We start from the raw sequence: 17,735 nt of genomic DNA on the forward strand, positions 1-17,735 counted from the left end.
GGGGCCTATCTCTCTGGCTCCGTATAGGATGTCACCACCGGAATTAGCCGAGTTAAAGAAGCATATTGAAGAGCTTTCGGCTAAGCAGTTTATCCGGCCAGTGTGTCCCCGTGGGGAGTACCAGTCATATTTGTTAAGAAGAAGGACGGTAGCATGAGATTGTGCACTGATTACCGTCAGTTGAATAAGGTTACCATTAGAACAAGTATCCTCTCCCTCGCATAGACGATTTGCTTGATCAGTTGAGGGGTGCTTGTGTTTTCTCAAAGATTGATTTGAGGTCGGGTTATCATCAAATCCGAATTAGGCAGGAAGATATTCCGAAGACTGCCTTCCGATCTAGATATGGACATTATGAGTATCAGGTAATTCCATTTGGACTCACTAATGCTCCTGTGGTGTTTATGGATTACATGAATCGCATATTTAAGCCGTTTCTGGATCAATTCGTGATTGTGTTTATTGATGATATCCTGATATATTCCAAGAATAAGGAGTGAATTTTGGCTTTCTCAAGTGCAATTTTTGGGTCACGTTATCTCTGCTGATGGAGTGGCGGTTGATCCTAGCAAGATAGAAGCAGTTGTTGATTGGGAGAGACCCAAGACTGTAACAGAAATAAGGAGTTTTCTGGGTTTGGCTGGTTATTACCGGAGATTCATTAAAGAATTTTCAGCCATGGTGTTGCCATTGACCCGTTTGACCCGGAAGGATACTCCATTTATTTGGACTCAGGAATATGAAGAATGCTTCCAGAGCCTTAAGGAGAAATTGACGACCACTCCAGTGTTAGTACTTCCTGATCCGGAAGGTGAATTTGAGCTATACAGCGATGCTTCCAAGAAGGGATTGGGATGTGTGCTGATGCAAGATAGGCGGGTGGTAGCTTATGCATCGAGGCAATTGAAACCGCATGAAGAAAACTATCCAACCCATGACCTTGAGCTTGCTGCAATTGTTTTTGGGTTGAAACAGTGGAGGCATTTCTTGTATGGAATGCAATTTGCAATATTCAGCGATCACAAGAGTTTGAAATACTTGTTTGATCAGAAGGAGCTGAATATGAGACAACGACGGTGGACCGAGTTCCTAAAAGACTATGATTTTGAATTGAAATATCATCCTGGCAAGGCTAATGTTGTAGCTGATGCACTGAGCCGAAAATCCGTGAGTATATCAAGCATGATGATCAGAGATTATGATGTAATTGAGAGGTTCAGAGATATTCAATTATCTAAAATCTTTCCATGTAAAATTTGTGGCTTTGAAATCACAAGCATTGAGAATGAACTGATGACCAGAATTAAAGAAGCTCAGCTGCAAAATGAAAGTGCAAAACGACTAAAAGGTCAGAGTGGTGTATCCTGCAATGATGAGGGTATACTATTATATCAGGGTCGTGTTGTTGTACCTAGGCAGTTGGCGGAGGAAGTGATGAGAGAGGCCCATAAGGGTCATTTCACAGTTCATCCGGGAGCTACAAAGATGTATCAGGACCTAAAGATGAATTTATGGTGGCCTGGTATGAAGAAAGATATTGCCGAATTTGTCTCTAAGTGTCTCATTTGTCAGAAGGTAAAGATTGAGCATCAAAAGCCTTCTGGTATGTTGCAACCTCTGGATGTTCCTAAATGGAAATGGGAGAGTATCTCCATGGATTTTGTCGTGGGATTGCCGCGAACACAGGCTAGTTATGATTCTATATGGGTGATTGTGGATAGATTGACAAAATCCGCACACTTTTTGCCAGTTCGGGTAGATTTCTCTGCGGAGAGATTGGCTAGGCTCTATGTGAAGGAGATTGTGAGGCTTCATGGGGTGCCTGAGAGCATTGTTAGTGATCGGGACCCGAAGTTCACTTCTCGCTTCTGGGGAGCATTGCAGGAGGCTCTTGGCACTCAGTTGAGACTGAGCACTGCTTATCACCCACAGACGGATGGTCAGACTGAGAGGACCATTCAGACGTTGGAGGATATGCTGAGGGCTTGCACCCTGGAGCAGGGTACTGCATGGGATCGATATCTCCCGCTGGTTGAGTTTTCATATAATAATAGTTTTCATGCTAGTCTGGGTATGGCTCCCTACGAGGCCTTGTATGGTCGCAGGTGTAGGACACCTACTTGTTGGTCAGAGGTTGGAGACACAGAGCGGTTTGGATTGGATTTTGTTCAGGAGACTACTGAGCAGATCAAAATGATTAGGGATCGTTTGAAAAAGGCTCAGGACCGTCAGAAAAGTTACTATGATCTCAAGCATCGACCTCTAGAGTTTGAGGAGGGAGATCATGTGTTCCTGAAGCTGTCACCGGTTACGGGTGTGGGACGAGCCCTTGGAGTGAGGAAGCTGAGTCCGAGATTTATTGGACCCTACCAGATTCTTCGTAGGGTGGGACCGGTTGCCTACCAGCTTGCCTTACCTCCGCAATTGGCAAATTTGCATGATGTGTTTCATGTTTCTCAGCTGAGGAAATATGTAGCTGATCCTTCTCATGTAGTTCAACCTGATAATGTTGAAATCCGGGAGAATTTGAAGACTCCTGTGGGGCCACTGAAGATACTCGAAAGAGATGAGAAGAAGCTGAGAAATAAATCTATTCCTATGGTGAAAGTCCAGTGGGAAGGAAGGACGCCTGAAGAGTCCACTTGGGAGCGGGAAGATGAGCTTCTCCGGCAATATCCTGAGTTTAAGGACAGGTACGTTCTTGATTTTGCGGACAAAATCACTAAAAGGTGGGGTGACTATAATAGCCCATCTTAATTAATTAGTAAATCAAGTGTAATTAATTAATTAAACATGTTTTAGTGAGTAAAATTAAGTATAAGGCTTAATTAAATGAATCTGAGTCACTTTGGAGTTAAAAAGTGTACTCAGTGAAAATTAAGGGGTATAAATGGGTACTGGTGAAAGTACCCAAATTATAAAAATAAAAATAGTAATATTCCTAGAATAATATTCCAGACTTTTGGGTAAAGTTTGGTAATTATTGGAGTTGAATAGATAGACGAACCAATACCCGCTTAAAGCCACTTAACCTATGTTAAGTGACTTAAGCTACTAAAAGAACCCATTTTCCCCCCATTCCCCGTCGAGCCAGAAACAGAGAGAAGAAGAAGAAGAAGGAGAAAGGAGGGAGAAGGAAGGGAGGAAGAGAGAGAGAGATCAAACCTTGACCGTTTTGGGTGATTCAAAAGCCTAAATCGCTTAGAATCTCGTCCTCTTTCATAATCCTAGCTTTGTTTTGAGTGGGGAGATTGTGGAGAGAGAAATCAACCCTCCAAAATTCGCCCCTTTTGGTGAGAGTTGGGGTTTTGGGGTGATTCTCTCCATTGAAGCTTGGGGAACGCTCATTGCATCGTTGTGTGGTCATTGGTGGTAAGTTTCCACTACTTTGCACACTAAATCCCTAGATTTTTGCATGAGTTAGGGTTTATGAATAGTAAATTGGGATTTTGATGAAATGTAGTTGAATTTGCTATGTTCTAGGAAGAATGAGATTTAGTGCATGTTATAAGAAGTGCTAGGAATGGCATTTAATCGGTGGAAACGAGCCTAGATAGTCATTTGATAATTGTTCATAATATTGGAAAGTTCATGCTTGGATTGGTTAGTATTCTAGCATGTTGAACAATTAGTGAGTTGAATGATAGATTGTGTCCTTGTGATGTCTAGGATTGAGACATTTGGACCGACCGTGAGTGATCAACCTCTTGAGCAAGCTATGGGGCTTGAGTAGCTCATTGGAATTGGTAAGCTCATACTTGTGTTGTGTTTTGAATTGAGTAGTTGATGGTTGATTGTGAAATACTCTTGGATGCAATGTGTTGATTGCATTACACCATGTGTAGGTGTTGGTTTTGTAGTAGGGTATTGTTGACATTGGTGAAGAACAAAGGTCGACTGAAGCATTGAGGTAAGCCTTCGGACCTTGGGTGTAATTCCCTTGACTGTTCTACCAAGCCCTGAAAGGGTAGAGGTTGTGATTGTGTATATAAATGCAATAAAATAGTGTAATGCTTTGTGGGGACCCCCTTTCAGGTAAGGATGCTGCAGAAGCCTCTGGTGGCAAGTGGTCATATCTGGATTATGCATGAAATGTGGCATTTCTTTTGAGTTTATGCATGCCTTTTGTAGTTGACATGTATAGGATTTTATTTTGAAAGCCCATGGTCATTTGTATATCTTGATTCATTGGATGAACTTAGCCTATGCTCATGCCTTTGGTTACACCTTTTGTTGATGGGAGCCAAGGGAATGATCATAGTGTTTTGTAAGCCAAGTTATATGATTTGTAAAGGATATGTAATGTAAATTATGCCTACTTGAAATTCAATATATGCATGCTTGTTAGGTATTGAGTTGTTGAATTGGTTGGGCTGAAAATCAATTAGGTACCCTTTGTTTAAATTGGTAAACGATGAGAAAACAAAGGTCATGCTGCCCAAATTCTAGCTAAATCTCATGAGGAGAGGTTGGATGAGTGCAAGGATTTAGTTTTGGGGCATGGACAATTGGGGTTTGTAATGGGGATGCATCTTCCCCTAGGCTTGGACTTGAGAAAAGTGGGAATTGGAATTCCCTGGCAGCGCGCTTAAGCGCCCAGGAGCGCGCCCAAGCACCCTGCTGCCCCTGCGAGTGCCAATGCATTCTGCCTCCTCGCGCTGGAGCGCCCAAGTGGGGGCTGAAGCGCCCAGGATTGCGCGCTGGAGCGCCCTGGCGTGCGCTTAAGTGCCCTTTGCTGTAGAAAGTAGGGAGGCTTACTGCCCCCTCGTGGTTTAGCGCCCAGGGTGGGGCTTAAGCGCCCAGGGTTGCGCGCTTGAGCGCCCTGGTCCGCGCTTAAGCGCCCTTAGCCACTGAAGGAGGAGATGCTTCTGTCTCTGCGCGCTAAAACGTCCCAATGGGAGCTTAAGCGCCCAGGATAGCGCGCTTGAGCGCCCTGATGCGCGCTTAGGCGCCCATTCACACTGAAATACCTGATGCTTCCTGCCTCTGTGCGCTTAAGCGCCCAGATGGAGGCTTTAGCGCCCGATAGCGCGCGCTTGAGCGCCCGGTAGCAGGCTGAAGCGCGCGGGGCCTGTGACCAACACTCTCTTGTGTTGCTTCAAATTGTCCTAACTTGGGCTACAGTGCTCCGATTTGAGCGCGGTTTGAAGCCACGCATAGCTAATGAAGAAACCTACAATATAGTAGAAGTTGTGAAATAAATAAGAAGTAAATTAATGGTTTAAAAATGGAAAATGAACATGATGTTAAGTTTAATTTATCTGTTTCCGCAAGGTAATATGGTTATGATCACGAAATTGGGTATTATAAGTTCGGTATGTTTTAAAATGAAAAATTTATCCGGATTTTAATTGAGCCCATGTGAATGTAACTGCGCTTAATATCATAATGCGATGTTAACAAACCGGTTCTAGAACGGGGTGTTACATCAACGGAGCCATAGGAATATGGAAACTTGTGAGCCATCCAGTCCATAAGCTGAGGAATCAGATGTTGGCAGTAAAGAGACTGGAACAAAGACAAAAGTGTTAAGTCTTGAGTAGAGGAAATAATTATTTAAGAATGGAACAGTGGATCCGTTCCTTCTATTAAAATTGTTTTACACCATCCATCCTGTTGTCTCTTACTATTGTTATTTTTTTCGTTATTTGTTCAATCTTGTATCTATAAATCTCCCATGAATATTGATTTTCCTTCTCTCAACAAGAAGGGTATCATACATAACGAAGCGATGAACTGTTTGCTGTCAGACTGAACCTACTATCCTTGAGGAACGTTGTCAAGATAATAGGGAACGTTTGACCCAACAGGTCAATTACTAACTTTTCTTTTCGTTTTTATTCTTTGTAAAATAGTATAAGGCATTAATTAGAGTTCCATCCTCGTGGGAACGATAATCTGGGTATTAATACTCCCATTTATTACTTGATGCGTGCACTTGCGCACTTCGGTTGAAATTAAAAGAGCAAATGTCTTTTCTCTTAATGAACTAAGGAACGTTCTGTAACATATATATTTTTCACCCAACAGCTTTTGACCCAACAAGTTTTTGGCGCCATTGCCGGGGATAGATACCCTAAATTTTGTCCTTATTATTGTTTAAATACATACATACTCTGTATATTTCATTTTCATTTCTTATTTTATTTTTCACAAATTCTGTTGATTCATACTATCTGTTTTATGGTTTATGAGTGAAGAGTCTGAAACAGATTCTCACCACTCCACCGAAATACTTGAGTTTTTCTTTGATCCTGTGCCAGAAAGCACTTTACATAGAAGAAGAAAAATCTCAGGGAAAATAATTTTGAAAATATGGCTGATCATAACAATAACAATGAAGGAATCCCTGCTGAACAGAACTTTAGAACTTTGGTTGCTCCTTTCAGGAACAGGCCGGAAATGGGAGTAATCCTCCCTCCTGTAGCTCCCAATTTTGAATTAAAACCCATCATGTTCCACATGATAAGGGAAGCTGGAGTCTTTCATGGACTCCCTGCAGAAGATCCTTACACACACCTCACAAACTTTCAAGACATCTGTGATAACTTCAAAGCTGACGGTGTAACAGAGGAAAGTATGAGAATGAGGTTGTTCCCCCATTCCCTAGGCTCAAAAGCAAAAACATGGATGAAAACTCTCACCCCTGGATCCATACACTCTTGGGAGGAACTTTCTAACAAGTTCATAGAAATGTTTCTCCCTATGTCTCGCCAAGCTGATGTTAGAGCAGAACTCTCTAACTTTAGAATGTTTTATGGAGAAAATCCTTATGAAGCTTGGGAGAGATACAAGGACATCATCAGAAAATGTCCAAACCATGGGGGTGAAGAGTTGGGGTGTTTTACAATCTTTTTATAAAGGCATAGATCATACTTCTCAATCACATTTAGACTTTGCTGTAGGAGAATATTTCTTTAGAGGAACCCTTGAATCCAGGTATGAAATAATAGAAGGCATTGCAGAAAGATTTCTCCAATGGCCACTGGAACGAATGTACCCAGTAAGGAAGCCAAGCATGCTAGAATTAGACAAACAAACTGCCATGGAGTCCCAACTGGCCACATTGATGAATGAGGTGAAGAATCTGAAAGCTGATCAAGAGCAACCAAGGATGGAAGTCTGATAATGTATAACTGTATTTTGTGTTGCATAGCTATATGTGAACTGTTTATGATTAAAGTATATGTGATTCCTCAATGTGGGTCTGATCAGCTCATTCCTTTGAGTTACATATACAGATATCATGAGTAGGGCACGAGGTCGCCGTGGAACTCGAGGTGCAGGTCGTCTAGCAGCACCAGATCCTATTACTGCAGTTCTTAATGCTCTGCAGGAAGAGACTGCTGCAAATAGAACCATGAACGAGAACCTGATGAAAAATAATCAGGATATGATGCATGCCTTCATGACTGAGATGAGGGCAGATAGGACTCGGCATAGGAGGGACGATTCTCCTCCGCATACGGCTATGGTGACTCCTACACCGACGCCATCTTTTACGCCATATGTTACTATTGATCCTACATATGTACCCCATACTTCTGCTGACCCGACTTCTGTTGCTCAGACATCTGGGCTGTTGAACAAGTTGTTGACGATGCTGCAGATGAGCGAAGGCTCATATCATTTAGAAAACACAAACCACCCGCATTTCTGGGGTCAAAGGACCCGAAGGAGGTTACTACATGGCTGAGGGGGATGGACAGAATATTCCAGGTTATGAGGTGCCAGAATCCTCAGAAGTTATTGTATTCAGTGTATATGCTGGAGGGTGATGCCCACGAATGGTGGTGCAACGCATCTCGCCCTTTTACTATTCAAGGGGAAGGATAGCAACTTGTTAATACTGATAATTGAGTAAATTTTTTGCTAGGAGGACTAGTGAGGAAAGAACGTGGAGTTAAGATGGTGGCCTGATGGCCTTCCATAAGAAGTTAGTTGTGATGAAATTAGGTGAAAATGTATAATAAGGATCAGTAACTTAAATTGTGGTGACTAAAGAAATGTTGATAACTCAATGGAGTGATTTGGAGTACGGTATATGATACATGCTAGGTGTGAGAGATATATCCTTTGGAGATACACTGTATTGGAAAAATTTAGAAAATTGTTTAAGGATGAAAGTAGTTCCAGGTGGTAGAACGATTATGGTTGGAGATTACCAATACGAGGAGACTTATATGTAAGGATTATGATATAGTATTTTAAGTGGGACATCCATGATAAAAATGTCGATAATGAGGAAATGGAGGTATAAATGAATGAAAAAGATGTGGAATCTATAATATTGGTACAAAATGATGAGTAAAAATGGTTAGCTGGTGAAAATCTTAGGCATAAGACCTTTGATGCGGAAGTCATTGATGGATTTTGTGTTAGACTTGGAGATGACTGATTTGATAGATAGACGAACAATGGGTGAAAAGTATTGATATGACGTTATAGGTGGAAAATTTCATGAGTGGGTTTGTGGTTGAAGGACCTTAAATGGCTAATCGGAAATATAAACTATTTATGAGGGTTGTTAGTTTCGTATCACAAAGAGAAAGATATAGTTGTGATTACCTAAGAAGAGGTGAAGACACGTGACAAAGTAAAATAAAGTATATAAGCATGGAATTTAATGTGAGTCGGAATGATAGGATACGACAAAGTGCCATTGAAATTAGAAAGTATGTGCTTGTGTGAAAGCTAAGGAAGTAACGCAATGGTAAGATTAGTAACATTAATGGAAAAGACTGGTATATTGGAGTATGGTTGAAACAGTAGTGGCAGTGAAATGAATGGAATACTAAGGGAGAGCAGGAGGAGGAAATTTTATGGCGAAGAGAAGACAATTCTATACCAAGGGTTGATGCTGCCTTACATTCTTTTGTTGGAAAAACTTATGTTCGATCATTGGTTCTCATAGCTAATATCAACCAGCAACAGGTACAAGTTTTAATTGATTATGGTAGTTCACATAGTTTTATTAGAAGGGAATTAGCTGAGCAACTTAGGCTACCCATGGTACGTGCTACTAAGATGAGAGTATTTATGGGTAACAGAGAGTTCTTGCTATGTGATAAGAAATGTGCTAAGGTGAAGTTGTGGATACAAGCTACTGCTTTGAGACTGATTTGTATGTTTTGAATTCATGTGACCTGCACATAGTCTTAGGAATGCAATGGTTGGTCACACTTGGGCGTGTTACACATGACTATGTTGACTTGTTGATGGAGTTCCAATGGAATAATCAATTGGTAGTATTGCATGGTATCAAACCAGAAAATGGCAGTAGGCAGCAATTGCAAACAGAGTCCGTATGTAACTATTTATTGCTGACAGAGTCTTCATCCAAGGAATTACAGGTAAATTCTGACCTTATTCTTTTGAAGGAGAAAATACCTGACCGGTTATGGCATATCTTGATTGCTTGTCAACAAGTTTTTGATATCCCTAAATCGTTGCCCCCATTTAGACATATACTTCATGCCATTCAGTTAACAGATGATTCCAAACATGTTAAGGTGAAACCTTATAGATATCCTCATCATCAAAAGTCTAAAATAGAAAAATAGGTGGCTGATTTGTTAGCCTCGGGTTGGATTCAAGTGAGCCACAGTGCTTTTTCTTCTCCGGTTTTGTTAGTAAGAAAGCAAGATGGCACATGGAGAATGTGCATAGACTATCGAGCTCTAAATGCCATGACAATTAAAGATGCCTTTCCTGTACCTACAATCGATGAACTTTTGGATGAATTGTACAATGCTAAGGTGTTTAGCAAGTTGGACCTACGTTCAGGTTATCATCAAATTAGGATGAAACCGGGAGACATTCACAAGACTGCCTTTCGAACCCATGAAGGCCATTATGTGTTCAAGGTGATGCCCTTCGGCCTCACAAACGCACCTGCCACATTTCAATCCGCCATGAACAGGATACTTCGCCCTTTTTTGAGGAAATTTATTGTGGTTTTCTTTGATGATGTTCTCATTTATAGCTCCTCTTTGGAAGAGCATGTCACTCATTTAGAGACAGCCTTGAATTGTCTACTCCAAAACTCTTTCTATGTTAAACTCGATAAGTGTGAGTTTGGAGCTATTGAGATATCCTACTTAGGACATGTAGTGACTGCCATGGGAGTCAAGGCTGACCCAAAAAAGATCTAGGCTATAATTCAATGGCTTGTTCCTCAATTAATCAAGCAGTTGCGTGCTTTATTAGGCCTAACCGATTATTATCGTAGGTTTCTTAAAGGATATGCATCCATAGCTCATCCTTTAACAGACTTATTGAAGCTGGACAAGATTTCGTGGAATCAGGAAGCAACCACTGCCTTCCAATCATTGAAAACAACAATTGCCTCCACACATGTGTTAATGTTACTAGATTTCAAATTTCCTTTTGTTGTGGAATCTGATGCTTCCAATGTTGGAGTTGGAGCCGTGTTGCTACAAAAAGGGAAGCCAATCTCTTTTTTTAGCAAGAAACTTGGTCCACGGATGGCTGCATCATCAGCCTATGTTCGTGAGCTATTTGCTATTACTGAAGCCATCAAAAGATGGAGACACTATCTCCTTGGTTCCCAATTTGTCATTAAGACTGACCATTAGAGTTTGAAAGAGCTACTGCATCAAACAATTCAAACACCAGATCAACAAAAATACATTTATCAACTGATGGGCTACAACTTTACCATCGAGTATAAATCTGGAGCCTCCAATATTGTAGCTGATGCCTTGTCTAGGCAGTTTCTGGGTGGAGAAAGAGCGGTCCATTATGCTCTACAGTCTGCACCTACGTTTGACATTGGGAGCAAATCAAAGAAGAGAATATAACAGATCAAGAGTTATTATAGCTTCATACAGCTCTTGATGAAGGTTCTAACGTGGATCATGAGTTACAACGGAAGGAAGGGATCCTTTTTCGCAAGAACAGGTGTCTGTTGGCTCCAATTCCAATTTAAGGTCAGCATTGTTAACTGAAGCCCATAGTACTCCAATGGGAGGGCATGCTGGCGTGCAACACACCTTTTTGCGTTTATCAGCTTCATTTTGTTGGAAGAATATGCGTAAGGGTGTTACTAGTTTTGTTCGTGAATGTACCATATGTCAACAAATCAAAAACTCCACTCGCGCTCCTTTTGGTTTGTTACATCCCTTACCAGTTCCTGATGCAATGTTTGATGATTTAACTCTGGATTTTATTACTTTCTTACCAAAATCTAATGGGTTTTCCACTATATTGGTATTCATTGACCGATTGTCTAAATATGGTCATTTTGGACCATTACCAGCTTCCTATACAGCTGCTACTGTGGCCCAACTGTTTTGTGAAATGGTGATAAAACTCCATGGCTTTCCCAGGTCATTAGTTTCGGACAGAGATGCTATTTTCATGAGTAAAATCTGGCGCCAACTTTTTCAGTTAAGTGGCACTAAGTTACATGCAAGTTCAGCATACTATCCCCAAACCGATGGTCAAACGGAGGTGAAAAATCGCTACATTGAGCAGTATTTACGTGCTTTCTGCTCTGATCAGAATGCACGTTGGTCTCAGTTCCTATGTTGGGCCGAATTGCACTACAATACATCAGTGCATTCTGCCATTAACATGGCTCCATTTTAAGCGGTTTATGGCAAAACACCAACTCTGATTCCTCCATATCAGAAGGATTCTGTCAACGTTGAAGCTGTGGATATGATGCTTCAACAACGTCAAGAGGGGCTACACCTTCTCAAGGTGCAGTTACAACGTGCTCAGCAACGAATGAAACATCAAGCCGATAAACATCGTCAAGACATAAGTTTTAACGGAGGAGATCAGGTATTGCTCAAATGCAACCATATCGCCAAGTGTCTGTTGCAAAGAGGGCTCGTCACAAACTTGCGAAGCGATATTTTGGCCTTTTTCGAGTTGACCAAGTTATTAATCCAGTTGCTTATAAATTGGCTTTACCGGAAGGAAGTTTAATTCATCTTGTGTTCCATGTGTCTGTTTTAAAACCATTTCATCGCACCAGTGACGTTAGTTTTGCACCTTTACTAGTTTTGAGTGTTGCCAATAAACCAGTACAGCAACCAGTTGCAATTCTCGCTTCTCGACAGATATCTGTTAAAGGGAAATCAGTGCAGCAATGTCTGATACAATGGTCTCCCACTGTACCTGAAGATGCGTCCTGGGAGAATGTCTTTGACTTGCGCAATATCTATCCAGAATTAAACCTTGAGGACAAGGTTGTCTTCGAAGAGAGCGCAAATGTTACGGGTATAAAAGCTTCATCACATAAGAAGAGGCCCAATAGGGTGAAAGGGTTTCCATCATGGGCCATTGACCATGTTAAATGAAGGGTGTTTTAGTCATTTCATGTAAAGACAGTTAGTTAGTTACATAATGGAGTTAGTTAATAACAGATGTATAAAGAGGGAAAACCGTGAGTGTTGTATGTCATTGAGAATTTGATTGTGAAATAAGATTGTGTTACTGTTCTTTCTAGATACAAGTCTGCGTCTTGTATCAGTCAGGGTCTCTAAGAAGAAACAATTATTTGTGGGATAGACACTCGAATCATATCCTGGATTAAAAGCACCTCGCAACCTTCATGAAGATGACCAAAATATTGTAACCCAATAGGAATATGGTGGCCATAATTAAGCTAAGAAATCCATAACATGGTTAACCTCGCAGAAACTTATTAGTTGTTTTATGTCAATTGTCTTAAGTGCATCAATTTTATTTTATTTTTTGAAAACCGCTCAATCGTGGGATCTAATTCAAGTCAGGTTGCTTTGGATTCATCTTAACATACCCCATATTTTTATACCAGCTCATACACCTCCTTTAGAATAATAATTGATATATTTATTGAGTATTCAAATGAGATTTCCAGTTGAAATTTGAAATTTAAAATATATATCTAACAGATAAATCGTTTATTACTTGTTGATATCGTCTTCTGGGATGATTATTGACTAAATCAACGCCTTTGCTCTAAATGTTGCAATGACTACCGTGGATATCGGAGAAACTCATCAACAACATTTTACTACTTTTACTTCCTACTCCTCCCTTCCTGGTCCTAAATCCTAACAAAAAAGCAAAAGTTTAAGGTTTTGGTGTCCTTTTGATACTAGTGTGAATTATCGAGGACCAAATCTTAGCGAGGACTTCACTGGCTCGGTCGTCGTTTAAGGTTTTACATGGAAGTTTCCTCAAAAGCTTCTTCCGAATATTCTCTTCATTACAATATAATACCCAAATGGCATTAAAAATTAACATAAAACTAAGCTTCTTATCACACAATTAAGCTTACTTTCCACCTCATTTACCTGCACCACCATCACAAATATATGTATTTTATCTATTTCAATGGTCATCTTCAACTGGCTTCCGTGTGTCGAGTCTCCATAATTTCTTCTAAAAAAGGCTGTAGCCCATTGACATTTCTTTTTGCCAATTGGTTAGCTTCAAAAGTCGTCTGCTTTCACGTTTTGTTTCAACAGTTTCGGGCAATATTTTTGTGCTCTGGGATGGGAAAATTGAGAACAGGAACGCTGTTGCATGGGGTTCTTCACGTTACAATTTTTGAGGTTGATAAGTTTTATGGTAAAGATTGCTGCCACTGTTTCCCCAAGGTATGGTTCATAATCTCTAGAAATTCGTAAAGTTCTATGAACCAGATAAGTATATTAACTTAATCTTATTTGATATTCTTGCCTTTCTTGCCTTTAGGTAGACCTCCTCCTTTCCATCTATTTAACCCCAAACTTATAATTAAGACCAATTTAATTGACAATTTTTATTTTATTTTTGGAATATACCGACCCTGATTATTTCTTTCAAGCAAGTCGACCCGGTATTCCCAAACTTCAACTTTTTTGAGCCTATTATGGAACTAATTAAAATTTATTGTCCCTCTCTTAAAAATATATTTGGTGGGAATTGAACCCAATTCTCTAGTCACTTACTCCGGGTATGTTTTCAGCTGAGCAACATTCATTGGATTTTAATTGACATAACTTGAGATGCATTAAAGTGTATTGCCTAATCATCATACCCAATGAACGCTTTGTCAAATAATGCATCTCTGCGGTGCCTCTTAACAGCTGCAGATTGCTTTAAAAATGTTTTCAACCATAAAATTTTATCAGTAGTCTTAGCATGCAAATGATCGTGTTCAATATTGAGATATGATAAGTCTAGTTCATCCTGTCGAGCTGTCCTTCTATCATATTAGGAATAGTGTGGGAAATATTAGCAATATTCATGCTAAAAAATAATGTTTCTGATGTTAATCAAATTATTTGCATTTAACATTAGTAATGAAGAAAAAAATGCCTTTCCAACTTAACAAAATGTGTCAAACAAAACTCTGTTAATGTACAAGTCGGTCTATTCTACGTGTTTAGTGTGTGTTTGCATGCTTTTGCTAGATCTAACTGATATCTGCTTTATAGAAAACTTTCAGTCTTTTAACTGCAGCTTTTGGAAGTCTTGTTAATATCTATGTCAAAACCTGATTTTTCCAACTGTATGGACTATCTCAAAGTCTGTCTTTGTTATTGACAACTGCTGCAGCTATTTGAAGAAACTATTCCAATTGGAAAAGATACTGCCAGATTATATGCAACCATTAAATTAGGCAATACTACTGTAGGCAGAACTAAAGTTACAAACAATGATCACTCTTATCTTCAGTGGAATGAATCTTTTCAAATTTATACTGCTCACGTGTCAACTGATGTTGTGTTTTGTATCAAAGAAGAAGATCCAATTGGGGCAAAAGTGATTGCGAGAGCTTTTCTGCCCATTGAAGAATTAGGAAATGGAGAAAAACTTGATAGATGGCTACAGATCCTGAATAAGAAAAATAAACCTCTCGAAGGAGGTCCTAGAATTCATGTAGAGTTACAGTTTTCTGATGTCACTCAGGACATGAACTGGTCTCGAGGGATTACAAGTCCTGAGTTTCCAGGAGTCCCACACACTTACTTCACACAGAGAAGTGGTTGCAGGGTCACGCTTTACCAGGATGCTCATATTCCAGACAATTTTTTCCCGGAAATTCCTTTCACTGGCGGCAAGTATTATGCGCATAACCGATGCTGGGAAGAAGTCTTTGATGCCATTTACAAGGCAAAGCACATGATATATATAGCAGGATGGTCTGTCTATACCGAAATTACCTTGATTAGGGAGTTGAGTAGGAAAAAACCAGGAGGAGATTTGACACTTGGGGAACTTCTCAAAATGAAGGCTGGTGATGGAGTTACAGTCCTAATGCTTGTTTGGGATGATAGAAGTTCAATAAAGTTGCTAAAGAAGGATGGAGTGATGGCAACTCATGATGAAGATACAGAAAGTTATTTCCGTAACACTGGGGTGCATTGTGTATTATGTCCTCGTAATCCTGATAATGGGCAAAGCATTGTCCAAGACATTGAGGTTGCCACCATGTTTACACATCATCAGAAGATCCTAGTTGTTGATGGTGAGATGCCCGGTGGGAATTTAGAGAGGAGGAGGAGAATTTTGAGCTTCATTGGAGGTATTGATCTCTGTGATGGGAGATATGACACCCCAATGCATTCGATTTTTAGGACCCTGGGGACAGCTCACCATGATGATTTTCATCAACCAAATTTCAAAGGTGCCTCAATTGCAAAAGGTGGACCAAGAGAGCCTTGGCATGACATACATTGTTGCTTAGAAGGACCAATTGCCTGGGATGTTCTGATTAATTTTGAGCAGAGGTGGAAGAAACAAGGTAAGGAGAATGTTTCACTTGTTGAGCTTGGACAACTTGATGACATTTTCGTACCTCCATCTCCAGTAATGTCCCCTGGAGACAAAGAAACATGGAATGTTCAGTTGTTTCGATCCATTGACGGAGGAGCTGCAGCATATGGCCTCCCAAATACCCAAGAGGATGCAGCCAGGTATGGTCTTCTGGTTGGGAAAGATCATATCATTGACCGAAGCATCCAGAATGCGTATATTAATGCTATCAGGAGAGCTAAAAACTTTATCTACATAGAAAACCAATATTTCCTTGGAAGCTCTTTTTGCTGGAATTCAAATGACCTCCAGGTTGAGGAGGTGGGAGCCTTAAATCTGCTTCCTAAAGAACTGTCTCTCAAACTCGTTAGCAAGATCGAAGCAGCTGAGAGATTCACTGTCTATGTAGTTATTCCAATGTGGCCAGAGGGTATTCCTGACAGTGCAGCTGTCCAGAGCATACTGAATTGGCAAAGAAGGACAATGGATATGATGTACACCGATATTGTTCAGGCTCTACAAGCCAAAGGAATTAAAGCAAACCCAAAAGACTATTTGAGTTTCTTTTGCCTTGGAAATCGAGAGAAGATGAATAATGAAGAATATGAGCCTTCTAAAAAGCCAGAACTGGAATCAGATTACAGCAGAGCTCAACATGCAAGGCGGTTCATGATCTATGTCCATGCCAAAATGATGATAGGTAATAACTTACATCCATAGCATTCCTTTGTTTAACTAAAGATTCATCATTTGTGTAACTAAATATATTCATTTAAGGTATTTGAAGTGGACAATTTTTTAGTAGTTTAATAGTTTAATATCCAACCATCAATGAGAACAAACATATGATTACATTTCCATTAAATAACTGAATTTGAGTAGTCTATTTTTGTTGCAGTTGATGACGAATACATAATTATTGGATCAGCTAACATCAATGAGCGGTCAATGAATGGGGCCAGGGACACAGAGATTGCAATGGGAGGGTACCAACCATATCAATTAGCTACAGAGAAGCCAGCCAGGGGTCAGATCCATGGCTTTAGAATGGCATTGTGGTATGAGCACTTAGGCTTTCTGGATGACTCCTTTCTTACTCCAGAGAGTTTGGAATGTGTCAGACAAATAAACCAGATTTCCGAAAGGTACTGGGAACTCTATTACAGTGACACTCTAGATGATGACTTGCCTGGACATTTGCTTAGTTATCCCGTTAGAGTTGCTGAAACTGGAGAGGTCACAACCAAACCTGGTGCGGAGTACTTCCCAGACACGAAGGCACGAATTTTTGGGTCCAAATCCGTACTTCCAACGATCCTAACTACTTAAATTGCGTTATCCACCCTTGATTAATGAGAATGTTGCAGATATAGATATTGGCAGTTCAAAATTTGTTCGACAACGAGTAAAAGTATAATTGAAAGCAGAAAATTCTCTTCTTAAGAAACTCATCGCAAATAGTAAGAGGAAGCAAGTTACGAAGAAAAAGAGCTATCTCTTCAGCAGTTGGTTACACTTTATGACAAACAACAGTCCGTGTGAACAAATGGCAAAAATTTCGTAATAGGCAATTAATGCAGGAAAAAGTTTGTCATTTTAGAGAAGATAGAAAAAAATTTCCTCCACACATATGTTTAAGCCGAGTCCTATCATTAAAAAATTAAAATAAAAGTACAAAGCACATAGATTGATTAATAAGGGATACGAGAAATATTTTTTCCAATAATTGGAAAAAATATTTCTCCATTAATGTATTTCTCTATAAATTCCTAGGTATAAATACGGCTTGATTGTTTTGGATAAATTAGATTATCAAATGATTTTTTTTTTCAAGTTTTAACGTTCAATCAAGTTTAATTACGTGTTTGATCTTTAAATTTTATTTATTTAACTATTTGGTGTTCATTAAATGCTTCTTTTTCATATTCTTTTTAAGTCTAAATTTTTTTATTTCCACAACCTAATCCCAGTAG

At 39.8% G+C, this 17,735-nt stretch overlaps 1 protein-coding gene across 1 annotated transcript; it reads left to right on the top strand.

Annotated features, from left to right (window-relative positions):
• Nucleotides 1-13,514: 13,514 nt before the first annotated feature.
• Nucleotides 13,515-17,091, top strand: LOC133317605 (phospholipase D alpha 1-like). Its single transcript, XM_061519461.1, has 3 exons — nucleotides 13,515-13,619; nucleotides 14,563-16,462; nucleotides 16,661-17,091. The coding sequence occupies exons 1-3, from the start codon at nucleotides 13,515-13,517 to the stop codon at nucleotides 17,089-17,091; spliced, it is 2,436 nt and encodes an 811-aa protein (XP_061375445.1).
• Nucleotides 17,092-17,735: the final 644 nt, after the last annotated feature.

The sequence above is a fragment of the Gastrolobium bilobum genome, unplaced genomic scaffold (genome assembly GCF_033153095.1).
Source record: "Gastrolobium bilobum isolate Gb01-03AN ecotype WA unplaced genomic scaffold, APGP_CSIRO_Gbil_v1 utg48810, whole genome shotgun sequence".
Taxonomy (NCBI): Eukaryota; Viridiplantae; Streptophyta; class Magnoliopsida; order Fabales; family Fabaceae; genus Gastrolobium; species Gastrolobium bilobum.